This window comes from Asterias rubens, chromosome 11 (assembly GCF_902459465.1).
Source record: "Asterias rubens chromosome 11, eAstRub1.3, whole genome shotgun sequence".
Taxonomy (NCBI): domain Eukaryota; kingdom Metazoa; phylum Echinodermata; class Asteroidea; order Forcipulatida; family Asteriidae; genus Asterias; species Asterias rubens.
The window spans coordinates 17,153,196-17,175,043 of record NC_047072.1 but is presented as its reverse complement, the minus strand read 5'-3'; the positions used below and the strand labels follow the sequence as shown (position 1 = coordinate 17,175,043).

At 39.4% G+C, this 21,848-nt stretch overlaps 1 protein-coding gene across 2 annotated transcripts; it reads right to left on the bottom strand.

Annotated features, from left to right (window-relative positions):
- Nucleotides 1–6,096: 6,096 nt before the first annotated feature.
- On the bottom strand, nucleotides 6,097–21,575 carry LOC117296823 (serine-rich adhesin for platelets-like). 2 transcript variants are annotated; one of them, XM_033779892.1, is made up of 10 exons: nucleotides 21,376–21,575; nucleotides 17,131–17,274; nucleotides 16,430–16,584; nucleotides 15,702–15,782; nucleotides 12,726–15,098; nucleotides 11,942–12,058; nucleotides 10,843–10,917; nucleotides 10,270–10,337; nucleotides 8,919–8,951; nucleotides 7,085–7,170 (listed from the first exon to the last, which is right to left on the bottom strand). In XM_033779892.1, the coding sequence occupies exons 1-9, from the start codon at nucleotides 21,396–21,398 to the stop codon at nucleotides 8,925–8,927; spliced, it is 3,063 nt and encodes a 1,020-aa protein (XP_033635783.1). In that variant the 5' UTR covers nucleotides 21,399–21,575; the 3' UTR covers nucleotides 7,085–7,170; nucleotides 8,919–8,924. The 2 variants fall into 2 exon arrangements, with proteins under 2 accessions (XP_033635782.1, XP_033635783.1); XM_033779891.1 differs by lacking the exon at nucleotides 8,919–8,951 and having other exon boundaries at nucleotides 6,097–7,170.
- Between the last annotated feature and the right edge of the window lie 273 nt (nucleotides 21,576–21,848).

Here is a 21,848-nt window from a genome sequence, read left to right as displayed (position 1 = left end):
TGTATTGTGTTTCCACGAGATATTGATGAAAGACAAAATAACCTTGTCACACGAAGTTGTGTGCTTTCAGATGCTTGATTTCGAGACCTCAAAATTCTAAATCTTAGGTCTCGAAATCAAATTCGTGGAAAAAATTACTTCTTTTTCGAAAACTTCGAAAATCCCTGCGAAATAACACGGTCGGCCATTTATGGGAGTCACAACTTTGGCCGACCGTGTTAGTCAACGAGGTAAAAGGAAAACCGTGCAATTTCGAGGCATGTTTGTGTGGATCATTATATTCTACATCTTTCTACCCATGCATTTTATTTAAAAAAAAAAACGGTTACAAACGCTTTTCAAAGACCAACTCGGCCGATCCAAGGCAACGTGTACCTTTAATTACCATACTTAGTTTTATAATATTTGAATTGTGTAATTATGTAATAAAGTATAGTCGCTGTTACGATCGCACAAGTGTACTATAACCCTAAAGTTGTAAAACATAATATTAGTTTTCGCACAGTCACAAGTTATGGTCAAGGTCATGTAGAAACAAAATATTTTACTTTTTATCACTTTATCGTAGTATTTTGAGTTAATTACACCATCGTATAACTGTGCCTCTCTATTATATATGTCATGACTTAAACACCTATCGAGTTTAAGAGCGGAACGGAAAAGCTACGAGGGCGCCCTCATTGGTCCTATTGCGTCAAGAATTAATGAAGACCAGTTGACAAACGTCGTAACAGACGACCGACTGGTTGGATGGAACTTTCTTTACAATTGGACGAATAGTGGCGCCAAATGTTTTTCTGTTCTCGTTACTTATAATAATAATAATATTATATTGATCATTTAATCACATCAGTGATGGGTTATTGGTTTTTACCTCTGTTTTTACTGTTTAAAAACCGAGGTGAAGGCTTTCTTATTTTTGTAAAGCCACTTACTTTGTAAACATTGTGAAAGCAATTAAAAAAGCATACACAACAAAAATGTGCAATGAGAAAACAACTTAAGTAAGTATGTTAGTTTCGTTTTTTACCCATACACCGATGTGTGTTAGCACTGTATACTCAGTACTTTCCCGAGTCCTGTGAAAAAATATCACAGGCATGTTACTCGGGTGGGATTCGAACCCACGACCCTTGCAATTCTAGAGCAGTGTCTTACCAACTAGACTACCGAGGTTGCCCGGCAGCTAGAGGCAGTTCGAATCCTAACTTAAGTAAGAGAACTGAGAAGTAATTGTCAGGCCCTCTCGTCCAGTTCATTTGGTGGGACAAAAGCAAAAAATAATGGTATTCGTAAACAAAGAACTTCTTTGTTTACGACTGAACCCATGCATGCGAAACGATGGCCGCTACCTGTCTGAAATGTTTGGGTGCGTTCGTTTAGCTCCCCCGGGTCGACCCCGGTGTGTGACGGTTTTTTTTTCCAGGACGAACGTGTGCAGATAATTACCCACGTTCGTCCTGGGGAAAAAACACCGCCACACATCGGGGTCGACCCAGGGAAGCTAAACGAACGCACCCTGTATAAGCAGACCATAGAACTAGCAAAGGGAATGGGTGTAACATAAAATAGGTTGTTAGGTCATTGGCCGGTGATCAACCAATGGCAAGGCGGGTTCAACAGTCGGTTAATACGACCGCAAAAATGCAACGCTAATTACGGAGTATTTAGGTTATCTGACAACATTGTGTTGGGGTGTGGTCATTCTTGTTCCCCCTTTGAAACATAGATGTGATTGGTTGGTTTCACTTACAATAGAGATAATATACAGAGTATCAAGAATTTGGGTTATCTGATAGTCTAACATGAAGTTGGGCCAAGTGGTTTTTCCCACAGAGAAGCCATCATAATGGGTGCCAGGTATTTCGTTATCAAGTCCCCCAGAAAGATAGGGGTGGCGTGGTTTTTGTTTGGCCCACCCGAAATAAATTACATATTATTTTTTTTGTATATCGGTCGGGCCATCCAAATTCAAAAACTCCTACAACATTCCACTTCATGTTAAAACTGCTGGAGTCTGGTTTACGTTATGCCAAACCCCGTTTACAGTGGAGGCAGGGCCCAATGTCATAGAGCTGCTTAAAGGATTTGGGTACTTTTTCAAAATAACCATAGATTAACATTAAACTTACAGGGTTTGAAGATAATGATACTGGAAAGCTTCCCTTCAAATATTACTTAGGCCTACTGAGGTGCTGTAGTTTTTACGAAATGAGTAAAACAATGTCATAAATATGTTTGTAAATGATTAAAATAATTTTCGTCTCATGAGACGAAAATTATTTTCATGACATTGTTTTACTCATTTTTCCCAAAAACTACAGCACCTCAGCACGTAATATTTTCACGGAAGCTTTTACTATCATTATCTTCAAACTGTGTAAGTTTAGTGTAAATCTGTGGACATTGTGTTTTTTGTCCTACAAAAGTTACATAGACCCTTTAAGCACAAAATATTGCTTACAATGTTTGTTTAGCAAATATGAGCAGAATACCAGTCACGTTTGTTCATGTGACAAGATAGTTTGGCTGGTATAAACCATTCTGGTAAGCGTAATTTTGTTGTGCTTAGCTTTGCTTTTTGTGCTAAGCAGCTTTATGAAATTGGGCCAAGATCGGTTCTACACACTCATTACATTGTGAAACAAACAACATTTCGAAAAGTTCGTGATGATGCTGTAGCTGACAAGCACGTCACTTCAGAGCAGACCAATCATAACACAGATGGAAAGCTTACGTCACTGAATGCTATCCAATGAAATCATTGTATCCAGTGAAATCATTGTGCATGTACAACAAGTGTCTTTATACTTGCGGATAAAAACAGGAGACCAGTCTATACAAATCACGTCATAAAGCAGGTATACTGAGATACATTTGGTTTTGAGGTAACACAATGATTGTGTTTTTTAGAAAACTGTCAAAATTCTACTCACCGCGGAGTAGATTTTCGGAATTCGGGGGACTTCTCATTTCGAAAAGAACGGTCCTGCTTTTTAACTACTTCCTGGGCGGAAGGTAAAAAATCGACCGGGGACTACTACCGCTTATACTTCACCACCACGGAGTGAGTTCTTAATTATTGGTCCTTACCGTTCGACTAGCTTGCTCTAGTCATGTCAAAATCTCTACCGAGATTAATAAACAACAATTTCAGCAAATTTCAGGCAGTAAGGAAAAATCTTCTCTAAGTAATTGTGTTTGCTTGGAAGGCAAGGACTTTGTCACAAAAATAAAAACCCAAGTTTGGTCTTTGTTCTTATCATTGTAAAATTCACATTTTTTTGTTTCTATTTTACTGTACACACTAGTATACGCGAACATTTTCTTTTGGCTTATACGTTATGAGTTTTGCAATTAATATTTTTTTTTGCGAAACCTATCTTTTTTTATTTTAGGTGTTTCACCCATTATATACACACCGATGTGGGATAATTCGACTTGTAAACATCATAATGGAAGAGCGTGAGGGCGCCCTTGTTATATTTAATGGAGGCAAATACAAAAAACTTTTCCGTATACAGACTAGTTTGATAAAAACATTATTATTTCAATGACAAGAGCAACAATGGCGGTAGATGTTTTGCTATTGTGCGTTGACACAGAGAGCAAATTCAGGGCGAGATGCCCTGAGAAGGTTTAAGATTTGGTTTGCAGCCCGAATGCCTTAAAATTAATAAAATCGGCCAACTAACGGCCGCACCAACTGTGCAATGAAAAAGGCAAAAATAAGAGACAAAAGTCATTTATCACCTACCTTAGTCTTTAAACCTGCCAACCAGCTGTTGTTGATGGGACGCAACAGTGTTGCAGGGGGATTCCAACCTGGATAACTTTCCGTATGGCGCCACCACTTTTTCACTCATTTTTTACAAAAAGGGATATATCAATCAGGTAAATTAGATACTATGTTATTTTATTTCGAATGAAAAAGTGGTGGCGCCATACGGAAACTTTTCCCCTTTGACCATCTCCGCCGGCAACACGTGCGTTCACTCCCGGTGAATTGCTTGGTCCGTTAATGAAGTCTTCCCCTCCATGGTTGACCATACAACTTGCTTCTCCGTGGTCTTTGAAGTTTCCCCAGTCATTATAAATACAAGCTTCTAGTTTTACAAGCTGCAAAGTGTCAATTTCACTCATATTATTTCCATGTTCAAATACCAGAGTTCACAGGAAACATAACCCATGTGTGAGATGGCAAAGTGAATGTGTTGCTGTTTTCAATGTCCAGACAGACGTACATATGTGTCCAGACAATGGGCGTTTGTGGGTGCAGTTGGGCTGATTTGCATAAATTAACATACCACACCTGCGGCATGCGGGACACGTAACTAGTGAATTGCAACTTCTGAACTTTTGGTGAATTGTAACAACATCTGAACTTATAAAGTGAACTGTAAAACAACTTGTGATTTGGGGGCGGGACACAATCTATAAGCCATTTGGGTTGGGTACATTTGTCTGCACACCCAAACAAAACCAAACAGAGTGTTGCCACCATACCTTAATAAGGCTATCAGTGCCTTCAAGTGAAGCAGCTAGCTGATTGGTTGATTTCACATGGAACAGGTGGTGTGTAAACGTATCAAATGTTTCAGTTAAAACAGGTTATCTAATATTCCAAAGAAATAATCTTTTTCACACGCGAAAAATGCAGTTATTCTGTGTGGCGTCGCTTAAGATTTGTTCCCCTTTTTTTCCCAAGTTTTTTTTTTGCCCCCTAAAGTATGGAAGCGATGATATATTACAATGTTTGTAAGGGAGCTATGTCATTTATATTTTTAAAGGATTTGGGTACTTTTTCAAATTGTCCATAGATTTACATTAAACTTACAGTGTTTGACGATAATGATAGTGGAAAGCTCCCCTTCAAATATTATATATACTGTAGTTTTTTAGAAATGAGTAAAACAATGTCATGAAAATACGTTTGTACATTGCTTTTTCATGGCATTGTTTTACTCATTTCCCCAAAACTACAGCACCTCAGCACGTAATATATTCAGGGAAGCTTTCTACTATCATTATCTTCAAACCGTGTAAATTTAGTGTAACTCTGTGGACATTGTGTTTTTTTGTCCTACAAAAAGTACATACATCCTTTAAAACTACTCGCAATACAAACTTTTGATTAGAAGCCTACTTTTACATCATAGGGAGCCGTTTCTCAGAATGTTTTATACTACCAACAGCTCTCCATTGCTCGTTACCAGGTAAGTTTTTTGCTAAACATTTTTGTGAGTAATTACCGATAGTGTCCATTGCCTTTAATGTTGCATAAAATTCAATTGTCACACAATCAAAGGCAAGCCGCTACAAGCTACCGGGCTTATTCTGGGCCTTGCCTCCACACGTTTTCCCGCCAGTTTATTCTTTTTCTGTCATTTATATATACCTGTTTGTATTACTATAATATTTTGGAAATGTTTTGTGGAAATAAATGTATATTGAATTGAATCACCATGAGAGGAAGAACAAAGAAGTTTCACGAAGTATTTGATTAATTTAACACATAATTTATTAGCACTTGAATGCCAGTGAAATCTATACATTATATTATTATATACATAAATGTACAGTAACTGTACACTGTTTACAATAACATCAAACAAAAGTTAAATTTAATATTTAAAATACTTTGTTAAAGCAGCACAAACAAATTGAATGTTGTTGGTAAAACTCTCAGCTCACTATACATGTATTTCAATTTAAATCCCTAGAGTGGATGGTTTATAGCGGACGGCTACTTAAAGAGGATGGATATTAGAATTACAAAATTAATATAGGTATTACAGGAGAACAGTAATAAACGTCCAAAGATATAATTTCCACAAGAAAAAAGAAAATTGGATGGATGCTAATTAATAATTGAGACAGTACACTCATGCAGACATCATTGGTAATAGACAAAAAACAGGGCCCCATTTCATGAGCTACGAAGCACAAAAATTTGCTTAGCATGAAACTTTTGCCTTGATAAAAACATGATTACCAACCCAATTTCCATGTGATTTTCTGGATAAGCAACAACAGCTGAATACCAGTAACAAGCAATATGCAACAAATGGAAATTAGGTTGGTAATCCTGTATTTATCAAGGAAGACATTTCATGCTAAGCAAATTGTTGTGCTTAGCAGCTCTTTAAAATTGGGCCCAGTTAAGTAATTAGTAAATAGTGAAACCCCTATCATTGTGTTTACCTTTTTTTTGTTAACATTTCTTGTTTTTTTACTAGTGAGTTTATGGACAATGCATCAGTTACAGTTAACAAGCATGCTACAAAATAAATGAAAAAATCTTCAAAACAAAATAGTTAACAAATTCATTACAGCCTCTAGAATCTCGGTGGTCTAGTTGTTGGTGAGACACTGCTCTTGAAATGCAAAGGTTGTGGGTTCGACTCCCACCTGAGTAATATACCTGTGATATTTTTCCCAACACAGAACTGTACCAGAGTATATAGTGCTAACACAAATCAGTGTAAGGGTAAACCAAAATTAAAATTGACTACAATTTCATTTCAACTACACGGCTAGTTTTCTCAAAACCAACATAACACGCAAAAAAAACTCCTACCAAGGCCTCTTACAACATCTTGCAAAAGAACTTCCCTATTCCAACATTCATCTTTAAGAAGGCAAGGGCAAGGCCATTTTCATTTTGCAAAGGGCACTTCCATTGAATAAGTTAATGTCTATGAGAAACGTAAGAAGGGGCACCAAGGCCAAGACCAGGGGCACAGAGGCAATGGCCTTAGTGTAATTTCAGGCCTACAACATCAAGCAAGAACCTTTTGCCTACCACAAAAACAACCAAATCTTCAGAAGGGGCACCAAGGCCAAGATACGGGGCAACAGAGGCCATGGCCTCTATGTTACTCCTAGCATGGAAGTCCAGCAAAACCTTTTTCCTACCACCAAATCAACCGAACGTTGTTCCTTTTCAAGCATAACGCAGTAACACATTCCCCATTCCAACGAAAGTTTTCTTGATTCTGCCATCTCACACAAAACCATTTGGTTGATGACCTGTTCTCCTCAATGGCGGTAGTTTATCCGTGCATTGCTCCGATCTGCTGAAAGTGTTCTTGTTCGAAGAGAAACGTTCCCGTCTGAGACTGCCCTCTGGCGACAACTTAGAGGACGGTGACCCCGATAACCTGAGCCCTGTATATACAAAAAATATTTAAAATGCTAAGGAACATTACAGAATTTGTAAGAAAACAACTTGTCTAAGATCACAAATTTACATAAAACTCACAGTCTAAAGATTATAGAGACAGTAGAAAACATCCCTTGAAATATTTCTGTCTAAACTTGACATTGAGAAATAAAAAAAATAAAAAAATTCCTGTTTGGAGTTTCTAGCTCAGTGAGCGCTTTAGACTGGTTAATAGACTTTTAAGACCCAACACTTATACAACAAACACTGATTCAAGATAGAACATACAGTATACAACTATTGCCACATAGTCTACACTATCTCACTAAGACATAAGGATTTGAAACTTTTTATGGTGGGATTGAATACAATCCAGTGAAATTTGCGGAAACACCATGTAAATTAACACTCTCTATCATTGCCTATGAGCAGTGGTGGTTCGGAGAGGAACCACTGGTATGGCAAAATTTAAATCAGTACACTCTTATCGTCTTGAAGATGGTCAGAGCATACTGATTGAAACATCAAGCTTTCAAACCAATGGTTCTTATCCGAACCAACACAACTCATTGAGTTATCTGGAGGTCCTTGGTTTGAGTCCCACTCTAGTTAATGTTTCTTTGTTCAACCCCTAGTCAATAAACATGTGAGTATTACAAACACATCACAAACTGACATTGAATAGGTTTCGTTACAAAAGAGTAAACAATTCAGTCTCTAACCATTGCCCAATAATACACCTTCATTTTGTGTTTCATGACAGCGTATATAGGCCTGGAAATCTCATGCACCAGACCAAAGTTCTGGTTTGCCAATTTCATGAAGCTGCTTAAGCAACAAAAACTGCTTAACAGTTTCCTGCTTAAGCAATAATTAGCAGATGCCAGTCACATGATGTATACTGGAATGGGTTTTTGGTTGGTAACCTTATTCTAATAAGTAGGGGGCCTTTAAATTTGTTGGGTGGTTAGTCATAATTTTTTGTACTTAAGCCCAGTTCATACTTCCTGCGAATGCGAATGCGATACGAATGTTGACGTCACAAATTCGCAACGAATAATTCGCAGCAGTTCAACATTGTTCAACTCACTTTCCAATATCGCTGCGAAAGGAGGGTTGTGACGTCAAATTTACGTTAAATTCACTTCGCATTCGCATTCGCAGGAAGTATGAACCAGCCTTTTAGCAGCTCTATAGTATAAAACTTGACCCTAGTGGCTAAGTCATCAGGATGTGGGTAAATCTCACTTCATGGGAGTGTTGGCTCTGAAATAAGCTGGTTTGGTCTCGACGTTTTAAACAGTTTCTCCCGAAGACAAGTAGAGCATATTGTTTGAAACGTTGAGATCACACCTGCAGCCAATTTCACGAAACGCTAGGATTAATCCTATCTCCACCAACTTAGGACTGATCTTAAGGTCTGCATGCTACAGTGCAAGGTTAGGACTTGCCCAAGTCCTAAGATTAATCATAAGTTAGGAAGAGTTTAATAATAATAATTAACCATTCTTATATAGCGCATAACACATAGAAATCAAACATGTCCCTAAGCGCGAGTTTGTTGAACTTGACGGCAGCTCTTTTTGGAGCCAACACTCCCACAAAAGAGACTTACTTCTTGGATATTATTGGTAAACATTGAAAGACTAAATACAGAAATTATTGAGAAATATTAATTAACCATTTACCACTGACATTCTGACATCTACTCTAGTTTACCGGTTAACAATTAATACAAACAACTGCATCTCACCTCGTTTTAAGTTCTGGCATTTCTTTTGGAACTCTTTTTGGTTGGAACAAACACAAATTAAACTTAAAATGTGAGCTAACTTTGGAAACAGTGTCTGTGCATTTTTGGAGTTAGAACAATGAAAGGGAATACAGAATGTCCCATGTAAAAACACTCCCTTTCTCCTGTATAACAGTTTCAACACCGTTTGCCTTTTGAGGAATGGTGGACAATAGGAGTGCACTGTTTGGTTTAGGTGAACACTGGAAAATTTACCCAAATCTATAAGGATGTAGTGTTTTTTTGTGTCAGCCATATTATCTCAAAAAGGCTTATACAAAAGCACGAACTGTAACTTTTCAAAATACACACTTGTACACCATGCTTCAAACTTCTGGCTTAAATGTTGCAAAGATATGTGTGCAAGAAACATGCAAAAATACTAGCAAAGTAAAAGTTCTAAAATTTAGAACTTGTCACTTTCAGGCTTGTGAATTAATAAGCTAATGGATGAAACCTATGCCTACGCATCCTTACAAACTGTGAAGGGCCGGGGGGAACCGTACTTCAGCCCCAGGAGTAGGTGGCAATGTAGTTGACTTGGATTGACAGCCCAAATCGGTTAAGTGTAGCCCTCAGCCTTGTAAACTATATTACATTCATCATTCATCATTCACAGTGAGTAGGGATTCATGTCATGACCAAAAACTTCATCTACGATGGCCGAGTGGCAAGTGGATAAGAACACCGAACTCAAGATCTGATGCTTCTGTTCAGCAGAGTGTGGGTTCGAATCCAGGTTGTGACACTTGTGTCCCTGAGCAAGACACTTAACTATAATTGCTTCTCTCCACCCAGGGGTAAATTGGTACCTGTGAGGGCAGAGATGGTTCTTGGTTTAACCAAGTAGCGCATTTATTGCGCACAGGCTATTGTAGGGTGTCGTGGCCGAGTGGATAAGAACACCGAACTCAAGCTCTGGTGTTTCTGTTCAGCAGAGTGTGGGTTCGAATCCCGGTTGTGACACTTGTGTCCCTGAGCAAGACACTTAACTATAATTGATTCTCTCCACCCAGGGGTAAATTTGTACCTGTGAGGACAGAGATGGTTCTTGGTTTAACCGAGTAGCGCATATATTGCGCACAGGCTGTATACTCCCCAGGGAGCTGAGATGGTTTAAGGAATGATTTAAGGCCCAGTGACTTGGGGTAATAATGTCGGAAGTGCTTTGAGACACCTCTCTGGCGTGAAAAGCGCTATAAAAAAACGGTCTATTATTATTATTATTATTATTATTATTATTATTATTATTATTATTATTATTATTATTATTATTATTATTATTATTATTATCAAAACCCTATAAGCTCACCTGGGGCGGTGGTTTTGGCTGGATCATCATATAAGGCTGCATACCGGCATTGGTCTCGGATGATACAGCTGTAGAGATTTTCAAAATAAGTATTATGTTTAATAGATATAATAATTGCGTTTGATTTGGTTTTACCCACCGTACAACCATATACACCGATCGGGAAAGTTTTGAGTATACCACTGTATACAACTTTCCCTAGCTCAGTGGGGAATAAAATCACATGCAATTCTACAGCAGTGACTTGCCAACTAGACACTACTCTAGAATTGCAAAGGTCGTGGGTTCGAATCCCATCCGAGTAATATGTCTGTAGTTTTTTGCACAGAGCTCGGGAAAGTACTGAGTATACAGTGCTAACACGCATCGGTGTATACTGTATTGGCAAAACCAAAATTTGTATTCTTTATCCCCGATGCAAACTTCTAAGTTTTTCAAAAATTATTTTCAAGGTAAATCCACACGCTTATCGAGTAGGGACCGAAAATTGAGAAATCCCAGTTGGAATAAATATGATTCATTAACAGACTAGAATTGTTTCCTCCATCATGCAAAGTTTCAAACTTGTCTTACTTCTCAGCTGTGCGTTGAGTTTATCAAGAGACTCCAGAATCCTTTGCTCTTCCATGGATAAAGCAGTTACTGGCACTGTACAGAGGAGAACAAAATAATGACATCAAATTAATTTGTATAATTGTTTTAATATTCACAACCTTATGGGTGACACGGTTGGCTTGTGCGTAAAGCGCTCGCCTCTCACCAAGGTGACCCTGGTTGGATTCCCGGCCAGGGCCATATGTGAGTTGAGTTGTGCGTTGGTTCTCTGCTCTCCATGAGGGTTTTCCAGACCATCCGGTTTTGCTCCCTCGGGAAAAATCAAACACTTTCGATCTTGGCTGTGCTCTGTTGTCATAATGGGTTGATGTGGCTGGCAGCCAAAGGCGCCCTTGCATGCCTGCTTCTCGAACAGGTTGTAGCTGAATCCTTTGCAATTCAGCTCTTAACTGCGAGTAAGGATGACTAGCCCCCCAAATTATTATTGGTATTTTTATGGAGACCGACACAATAGACGCAGTAGGTCTCAATGGCAGAATTCTAAAGACAGGGACGTTCAAACCTGGATTGATCCCAAGGCCATTGCGACTGGTTGCCCCTGGTTGACCATGACGGCCCTTTGAGATTGTTCCTTACACTCTAAGATTTTTGTGTAAGCCTGTGCGTTTTTGTATTAACACCAAACACCCGTTTCAGACTGGCACTCAAAAGTTGCGTCAAACCAGTTTCTGAATTAAGTACATGAAAAGTTTGACATCTGCAACAATTTAGGAGCAACTGGACACGCTAGAAGTCACACGATCGATTGTTGCAGTCCCTTAGAACAACTCTAAATCACCTTTGTTTCAGAAGTCAATCTTTACATGAGCCGAACCCAAGTTCGCCTGTCTGAAACCAAAATTTATTTGGGTCGACCTAGAGCCGCTCCTAATCTATTTGGTTTTGGGCGGTTCTGGCGTGCCTGTCTAAAACGGGTGTAAGTTATTTTATGTAGGTTGCAATGTTATGAATCTTTAACTGAAAACTTTGTAGCTAGCCCCTGGGCTACAAATGCATTGTTTTATTAAACAAGAAAAAAAGAACAAATTTTCCAATGTTCCAAGCTACATGTATTTACCTTTCTGAATGTATGCATGGTTCTTCTGCTCATCTAGAGCGGCTGCCATTTCAGATTCGGAAAGATTCTCTTGAGCTAGGCGCTCTGCTTGCTGGAAAGCCAACAGACTATCACTCACTAAAAATATATCATAGAGAGAGAGCAATAAAATTTATTATTTTTCTATGATTATGATTGCAAGTGAATAATAATAAGTTCTTAAAAAGCACATTTTTAATGAATGTGTCATAATGGCCCTGGGGTCGATTTCACAAAGAGTTAGGACTTGTCTTATCTTGAGTAAGGACGAGTAGCTCGTCCTAACTTAGGATTAATCTTAAGGTCTGCATGCTACAGTGCAGGGTTGCAGTGCAGAGTCCTAAGATTAGTCTTAAGTTAGGAGGAGTTTTGTGAAATCGACGGCAGGTCATTGGGCCAATATAATTTCATTAATCTTTCTCAGTTTCATGTGGAGTATACATGTATTATGTATGTATACAACGCCCAGCTACCCATTTATACTCCTGGTTAAAAAGAAGCAATTATAGTAAAGGATCTTTATGTGAAAGTTTGCAAGCGCAAGTGGGAAGCGTGAAAGCTTGCGAGCGCAGAGGCTTGCGAGTGCGAAGGCTGCCTATATAATATACATTTATCTTGGGTTTTGAAAGCCCTAGGCCCTACTCTGCAATCTGGGGTGTTCCATAATATGATTTCATCTTCATTTTCCAATGAATTTGAAGTTATAACAAATAAAATATAAAATAAAAATTTGGTTAAAAAGGGAGAAATTACATCCATGTGTTACCTTCCTGTCCATGTCCCTGTGTGTGCCCAGCGCCAGCCCTCATGGGGCCCTGGTTGCTTGCCGTCGGTCCAGCATGATGGTTGCTACTTGACGGGGGACTTGGTTGAAACCCTGGTACTGGCCCCGTGTACTGCTGGTGGTTCCTTCCCTGGTAACCCGGCCGGAGATTCCCAACCGCCGCGCTGTGCTGTCTCCGCTGCTGCAAGAGGGCGGTCTTGCGCAGCGAGGCCGCGCTTGAGGCGCTGTTTGTCCTTAGGCGTGGGTAGGTGTTGTACTTCTGCTGGTGGGTCAAAGGTTGTTCCGCGGGTGACTGCGAGGCCGACTGCGTTGATACCCTCAGGTTGGCTGTTAAGCGGTTCCCATCAATAGACTGCTTGGATACAGTAGCTGGTTGCCTACTTGATGAGGTGTCCGACGCTTGATCATCTTGGGTGTTTAGGCAAGTCCGGACTTTATCCCATAACCAGTTGATCTCGTCGTCTGTGGGTGTTTTGTCGAGACGAATCCCATTCTGGTATACCCTCCCATCCTCTGGGTAAGCTGGGGTGTATTTGTTGGTTTCCTGGGTGCCTCTAACAGTCCCTCGTGGAGGGTTTGCAGGCTCTGACTGTTTCCCCGGAGAGCCTGGGTTCGTTCTCCCGAGGGGCGGTTTAGAGGGATTGTGCGGCATCATCCTTGGCAGTAGAGTGGGTTTTCTTGGCGGTGTAACACTAACAGCACTCGCAGTATGGCGCTTCCCGTTCGAATGCGCCTTCGTCGAATCATCAGCAGGCCTCGATGACGTTGGTTTCGGCTTCTCGACTCTAGATGCTTCACTTTTCTCCGTCGCTGTTCCACGGTCCTCAGACCTCTCTTCGACCTCATCAGCATACTTTACATCGGTCCATCGAACCGACTTACGATCACTCTTGGCAACCTGAGTCGCCCGCGATATTTCAATACTGTCTTTCACCTTCATGACACCAAGCTTGACCTTCTGCGACGTCAGGCCAGAACCCTGACCCCTTTTCAAAATGCTTCTGACAGTTTTTTCTGCATTTGCTGAAGTATCAGTCTTACCATGTCCCTTAGTACTGTTCGCTTGAGGCTTCTTTTCGGTTGGCTGAGACTCGTTGTGTGATGAGTGCTCTCGTAAGTATGAAGCGTCGCTGTATTTAGCTTTGATCTGGTTAAGGTCGGGATCATTGTGTTTGGATCCGGTGTCACCGTTAGCACTATTGTACCTGGCGTTTGCGAGCACAGTACTGAAAGCTCTGTTTGGGGTCGTTGCGGGTATGTTAGGCTTGCCTGAGATATACTCGGATCTCTGCGGTGCAGTGTGATGGTTGTAGTTCATGGGGGACTCTGGAACCCTGGCTGGGTAGTTGGTTACGGCTGTGGCTGTCGTCTGAGCTGAGAAGGGTCTCTGACCAGACGTCGCACCGCCCGGTCCGGTTGCGTACATCCCTTGGGAGTGACTCGCATCGTGAAACTGTGGGGCATCCGACGGGGCTTGCGAAACCCACGCTTGTGAGGCCCTCGCTGAGTAAGGCGGGTGCTGCATGGAACGTTGGAGGAGGGATGGTTTGCTGTCGACTGGGTCACGGATGAAATCACTCTCACTGGTCTCTTCGATGAGGAGCTCTCCATTGTTGAATCCTCCACTCTGGGGACCGTTTGGACCAGTGTTGGATGTGAAAAGACGATTATCAGATATTGCACTCCTACCGGTGTAGTTGAACTCTCTCGGCTTAGTATCACTATTCCCATAGGCACTTCTAGTTTGGACGGAAGATGAATTCACACCTGTTTTGGTACTAAACTCATCATTGGTTCTTGCTTTCCCACCACCATGGACCAACGCAGAGCTCCCTCCAGCCGAAGGCTTCTTACGACCATCGTATCCCAACGTCTTCTGAGCATTCTGCTGTTCATCTTCAAGGCTGTCCAAGCTTAAGACACTACTGCTTCGCTCCATCTCCTCCCCCTGGGTCGGTAATGCTTCATTCAACACTGCCTGGTTGAACTCATGCAGCGCAGCCTGCTGCTGTTCCATGAGCTGCCTCTGCTGTTCATGCAATGTCTGTTGATACGGAGACGTCCCCACGGCATCTCGGTTGCTGTTGCTGTTTGAAGTCGCCGTCGCCCGTGTCGCGTACCCATGGTAAATCTGCCCTTTATTTTCAACCACTGTGTTCCCGTTGCCGTCAACCTGTCTCCGAAACGGAATGTCTCCGACATAATCGACTGGGTTATAAGCGTCACTATATCCCCCTCTATAATTAGTGGTATAGTCCGTCTCTCCGGCGTAGCCACCTCCCCTTGCCGGTGCTGTGTTAACTCCAACCATGCGTAGTGCCTCTTCCAAAGCTGGGGCCAGGTTGCTGTGGTTACCTACACACAAAAATTAATGATCCGTCAATAAAATGCACTAATTGTACACAAGAGTTGTAAATAAATAATGGACTATACATTATAAATAAACAATGGACAATCACTCTTGATTTCAATATCATAGAGATGTTGATCAAAATGAAAGCAACGAGAAACTGAAAAAGCAGAGCAATGTTTTCAGGAGAGTTGCATAAATCCTTTACACGATGCTGAAATAACTTTCAGCTCACAGAGATTTTTTACTCATTTCTCAAAAGCTTCTGCACCCCAGCAAGAAGTTTTTTTTAAGGGAAACTTTCTACAACTATTATCTTTAAATTGTGTAATTTTTATGTAAATTTTCTAAATGTTTGTGTCTTGTGTCGTACAAAAAGTACCCAAATGCCTGTAATCAAGCAGCTCTATAAAATAGACCCTTCCCATCAAATATTTAATTAACACATAGCGAGTGCGCACTAAAATTTTGGTTGGCAAAATGAGGGAACATCATGTGTGTCTTCCTAGTACACACCATATCTCTATGGAATTTGCCAACCAATAGAGTCTGTACGCATACGTGAATGTAATTAGCATAATTCATGGGAAGGGTCTATTAATTCTTACCATTGTTAAGGCTGACTGGTCTGCTGTTGCCCCTTGCTACATTGACACCATCCTGTAGCCTTGAATCTTTGTAGGATTTGCCTGAAAAGATTTATAACAAATACAAAAATCATCACATACGGCGGAAACAAATTCATAAAACACAAGTATTCCTAAAATCAGAGTAGCCCACTAGACATCTTCGTTCATCAGATTCCTGATTATTAGTTGTCCCCCTAGCTTGAGGTTCTTGGGGGGGATACTTAAGATCATTTTCTCATGCTGGCCCTTACCTTTGGATGCTTTGGAGTTCAGTTCCCACTCAGAATTCGTAGCCTATCTACCCTTAGTGGTTTCAAACTTGCCCTCGTACACCATCTCTTCGAGAACAGTAGTTTGGCTTAGTTTCAGATGTTGCTTTTGTAATAATAGTTGGTTTTATGCTGTTTTGAAACGATGCTATATTATTACTTTATGTTCTCGTCGCCTTCTCTTTAGCGTTATTTAATCAAACAAACTTAAAAACCTTTTCTCCAAAGTTATTAACTTCATCAGAACACACAAACCTGAACTTGCTCTTCTGTTTTGGGCGATTCATCCTGAAACCTGTGGTATCTTTGCAGCAACAGAAATATTCACTCCCCCAAAATTTAGTAAAATTTCTTTGTAAGCCTCTCAACTCCAGTGGCCTCCTTCATTATTTTTCAATCAAACAAATTTTTATTCCAACTTCATCAGAACACACAAACCTGAACTTGCTCTCTCTGTCTTGGGCGATGATCCCTTCTGAAGTCTCTGGTATCTTTGCGTTGCTTCTTGCTGCCTCTTCCGACGTTCTTCCAGTACCTCCTGACGCCTCTTGGCCTCCTTCTGGGCCTCAAGGCGCCTCTTTAACTCTTGAGCTCTGTCAAAAAAATTCAAAAGAGAGGGGCTCGCAGAATTAGGGACAGTATTCTTTGTTACCTTGTAGGTTTAACAAGTAAAGCCAAGTTCATACTTCCTGCAAATGCGAATGAGAAGCAAATATTGATGTCACAGGGCTGTTTTCGCTGCAAACGTTTCGCAAACTATTTGTTGCGAATTTGTGACATAAGTTTTGTATCGCACTCACATTCGCAGGAAGTATGACCTAGGCTTAGGGGAGTCCCTGAAATGGACTACACTTGCATGGCCTGGCACAAAAAAAACTTGACTGTATTTTGTTTAACAGCTGGGTATTTCCATGTAAAATCAACCAATATTCAGAAAACGGGGACGAGACACCTTTTAGATTTGGCTGAAATTCATTTTGTACACTCATTACGTGTATAATGAACATGCAAAAACAAATTTGCCAATTCATTTCGGAATTAAGGTTGCACCCCCTTCAAGTGGACGCCATTTGCATTGTATGTTCGCCATTTGTTGATTTGACATGGAATGACCCAGCTAAAAGATTCCAAACTCTCACCTTCGTCGTCTGTTGGTCTCCAATGAAAGTTGACGGACTTTGTCTCGGGCTGCAAGTTGCTGGGCGTGGCTCAGTCCCTCACTGATGGTGCCAGACCCACTGAGTTTATCCAGACGCTCCTGCTCAAGGTCCTTGAACTTTTGACTGGGTATCATTGTCTGGTCAAGGAACTTTTTTTTATTTTTGTTGAAGGGTCACGAGAGTGAGTGATTAGTTAAGAAGATGAAAACAAAAACAAACAGTATGCATGTAGCTCTGTAAAAGGGAGGTTAGGCTATAAATTTAAAATGTCAGTTTTGCAAATAGCTTGTGCCTCCACCAAACTCCACTTAATCTCATTCACTGCATTAATCCTAGCGTGTTTGTAATGGATTTATATTTTTAAACCAAGGCCATACGGTGTACATAAACATGTATGTATTGTGTTTTTTACCCTAATAGTTACACCGATGTGCATTAAAGGCAGTGGACACTATTGGTAATTACTCAAAGTAATTATTAGCATAAAACCTTACTTGGTGATGAGTAATGGGGAGAGGTTGATAGTAGGCCCTATAAAACATTGTGAAAAACGGCTCCCTCTCAAGTGACGTAGTTTTCGAGAACAAAGTAATTTTCCACGAATTTGATTTCGTGACCTCAAGTTTAGAATTTGAGGTCTCGAAATCAAGCATCTGAAAGCACACAAATTTGTGTGACCAGGGTGTTTTTTCTTTCATTGTTATCTCCCAACTTCGATGACCAATTGAGCTCAAATTTTCACAAGTTTGTTATTTTATGCATATGTTGAGATACACAAGTGAGAAGACTTGTCTTAGATTACCAATAGTGTCCAGTGTATTTAAAGACAGCGGACACTATTGGTTATTGTCAAAGACCAGTCTTCTCACTTGGTGTATCTCATCATATACATAAAATAACAAACCTGTGAAAATTTGAGCTCAATCGGTCATCGAAGTTGCAAGATAATAATGAGAGAAAAAACACCTTTGTCACACAAAGTTGTGTGCGTTTAGATGGTTGATTTCGAGACCTCAAGTTCTAAATCTGAGGTCTCAAAATCAAATTCGTGGAAAATTACTTCTTTCTTGAAAACTATGGCACTTCAGAGGGAGCTGTTTCTCACAATGTTTTATACCATCAACCTCTCCCCATTACTCGTCACCGAGGAAGGTTTTATGCTAATAATTATTTTGAGTAATTACCAATAGTGTCCGCTGCCTTTAAGGACTGCATACATGTACATGTACTCTACAAGAAGCCACTATTATATTATTATTATTATTCTTAATCCAGCAGTGATGACCTGTCGGCTGTAAAGCCTCTAATTATGACCTGAAGAACCCTTAGGATTTTAATGAGCTGTTGGCCACTGAAGGCTAACATTAATCTAAAGTATCTCGTCTGTCTGACATTGTACTCTAATGAGCAAATGCTCTTTGTCATAAAACAATAATCATGCTTGAAATTTCAGACTTGAATTAATATTAATAATAATAACAGCTTAAAATTCTTAGTCATGTATTCACATTTCAGAACTGGTAGAAATTATTATTATTAATATTGGTTTATTTAAAACATCCAAACTTGGCAGCCAGAGGCTGAATTGTGTTTAAAATTACAGAGCATAAGAAAATATATATACTATTTTTAAAATTACAGAAAAACATTAGGATATAAAAATATTTATTTAAGTACAAAATATACAAGATATTCAAAGACTAAAATACAAAAATACTTTCCACTAGGGGGGCATAACACACCTTCTGCTATAGACTCTGTTAAGTGCTACTATTAATTTAATATTTTAAAAGAACATAAATAGAAGCACGAAATAAACAATTGCACTACAAGAGCATGCAGCAGGAGGCAAGTTACAAATAAATAGCAATATCGCTTTTGAAACATGAAAGGTACATACTGTGACAGCTGCTGCAGTGAGAGGACAATTTACTGAATAGAAATTACAATTCGTCATTGAGTACTTTCCAAGCATGCTGCCTTGTAAAAACCATCATTATATTGTGCTCTTAAATTGATTAAATTTATCAATTTTTTATGCTTACCAGATTAAGATTACCAGCCAAGAAAACATGTCACATTTACAATTTGTGACTGGCATCCTGCAAATTTCTGCTAAGCAGGAAATTGTTTCAACAATAAAGTGTAAAATGTTACTTAGAGAGGTAACATTTTATGCTTGTAGGCCTAAACATGTAAATTAGTTCTATGAAAATGGGCCCGCATCTAACTACAGATTTTTTAGGGTTTTTGAGTGTTGTTTTTTTGTAATTGCTAAGCGACCTTGAAACATAAAACTGGAATGACGGAGTGTATTGCTGCCTAATGGATGACTGAATGACATGAAGTCTACGTATCATTACAATGTGAAGGCTACCCTAGACACTGATAAAAAACATCGTCATGGTAACGAACCACTAATTGCCTTGTCAAAGCCACCATCATAATTATGAAATAAATGTACAATGGATTCCTCTCATTAAAATGAATAATGATGACTATTGACTAATGTGGGTTTTATGACTGAATGATTTCTTTGTTTGCCTCAAGAAATTTAATTAAATTCTACAAACCGACTGAATAAATAATACAAGTGCAGAATTTTAAAATGTTGACTGGTATTTGCACACAGAAGGCATGGAACTACTGTGCAAAGCTTTCGTTAAAAGTAAGTAATTCTCGCCTGAGAAAATGCAAGTTAGGAGAGCTCTGTCAAAATGTTTAGATGCTCTTATCTTATGGCTGAAAAATAATCAAAAATACATATTTTTCAAAATGTATTGTTCCATTGTCTCTGTGTGTATAGATTTTTCTAACAAGAATTTGTCCAACAAAAAAAGTTCTCATGTGAAAAAGTGGAAGTAATTCTAATTTACATTACATGTAGATGAGAACTCCCCTTTCTCAAAATCTTCCTCCAAATTTTTTGGGGAAACTGTTTTTCTTCAAAAAAGTGAGTGCATGCACACAGGATAAACCAGTTGCCATGGTAACAAGTACTAAGTCAGGCTGAGAAAGTGTACTGATAAATGTTACCTTGACAGTTGAATGCTATAATTAGATATAATAGCTCTGTAGAGCAATTCCTGGGTGGTTTCCATGGTAACACACTTGTCTCATCTCACTAACAAAGACCTACGTACATGCAAGGATATTTTACGGCTTTTTGTTTTTTTATGCTCATAAGAATAAAAAAGGACCAACTGTGTGGACTTTCATGATCTAGGGATAAAAGTGGCTGGAATAATATACATTTATTTATTATATTAAGTATTTACATAAAACTGTGCTTATATTTATTTATTTAAAAAAATATATCAATTTGTGTCTTCTTATAATTATTGTTATTTTTGTTTTTTTAAATTTTAATAATGTATATTTCATCATACTTATAACACTTAGCGCAAGCGTCCATGAATAGAAATGCAAATAGGAAACAAACTGTGGTGGCAGGAAAACCCCAATGGGGAAAAAAGCTTGCAATACCGGTAGCGGTACTGAAAGTCTAATAATGGAACAGGCCTGATACTTCATGGCGGCAACGAAGGCGATTGCCTCCGTGTCCCCTGGTCATTGCCTTGGTGCCCTTGAAATACTCAAGTACATTTTTGCAATTTCATCATAGGGTGCCCTTTGTTTGATTGATGTTGTATTGTAAACATCAAATATGTATTTTGGAAAAGTTTCCGTATCCTGCCACCACTTTTTCATTTGATAAGAAATAAAATAGTATCTCATTTAACTAAATCATTTGGAAAAGTTTCCGTATGGCACCACAACTTTTTCATTCGATATGATTTTCAGTATCGATATGAAATTGAAAAATAGTATTAATTTTGCCGGTCCAGTAACACATTCAACATCAACACTTTAATTTAAAAAGTTTAAAAATTTAAACAAAGTTCATTTAATTATTTGTTTGCTGGCACATTATTATTGTAATAATTATATTGTTAAAAAAGTGTAAACACACCAAAGAATAAACAAAGTTTAGCTTCCTAAATCAGAACATGATCAGACCATGGAGGAACATGTTTCCTCCATGATCAATCTAAGATTAACAAACGTTAGTTTAAATTTTATTCGCATTACCGGACAACAGCGGCCGCAGTCTAGTGTCGTGAGTGGCAGTGGTGAAACGGACGGAGACTGGCGGCGCTCTGTACGGCAGGGTTTCTTCTGACCACACACGGCAAGTTGAAACCAAACGGAAAAAAAGGATACGAATATGCTCCCCCAGTCAGCATCTTGTTCGTCTAGACTAAAGAATCCACCGATTTACTGCCGTCGTACAGTCGAGCATCACGACCTGTTCATGTCTCTTTTCCTCGTAGTTTGTTGACACAAAGTGCAAGTCTCTCTTGCCATAATTTACGACTCGTTAAAAACAATTTTATTTTTTAACGATTGACGTCCATGTTGACTGTTTCCACAACTATGCTATGCTAATGAGGATGACGTCACTTTATGAACAACGCCCCCTTTTGACGTGTCCGTGCCATTTTCATTACATTCCTAAAGTCGTAAAACAGTCTGTCGCCCTCTTTTTTGTTGATGCCAGTTTTACACTATTGCACTGGCAGTGTATCATGCAGATCCATCCGCTCCAAATTTATCCAGACTATTATACTCTGCCTCTATGAAATGAAGAATAAATAAATTGTTCAAATGAGCCGATATTTTACTTCAATGTTCTG

What these genes read in the sequence shown, in the direction of transcription:
- LOC117296823 (XM_033779891.1), bottom strand. Translation starts at nt 21,398, where the DNA reads ATGCTGACTGGGGGAGCATATTC. An exon ending in CTGACTGGGGGAGCATATTC is followed by an intron (nt 17,275 to 21,375) that starts GTATCCTTTTTT and finishes AATGATACCCAG; the next exon opens with TCAAAAGTTCAAGGACCTTG. An exon ending in GACAGAGAGAGCAAGTTCAG is followed by an intron (nt 15,783 to 16,429) that starts GTTTGTGTGTTC and finishes AAATCTTTTCAG; the next exon opens with GCAAATCCTACAAAGATTCA.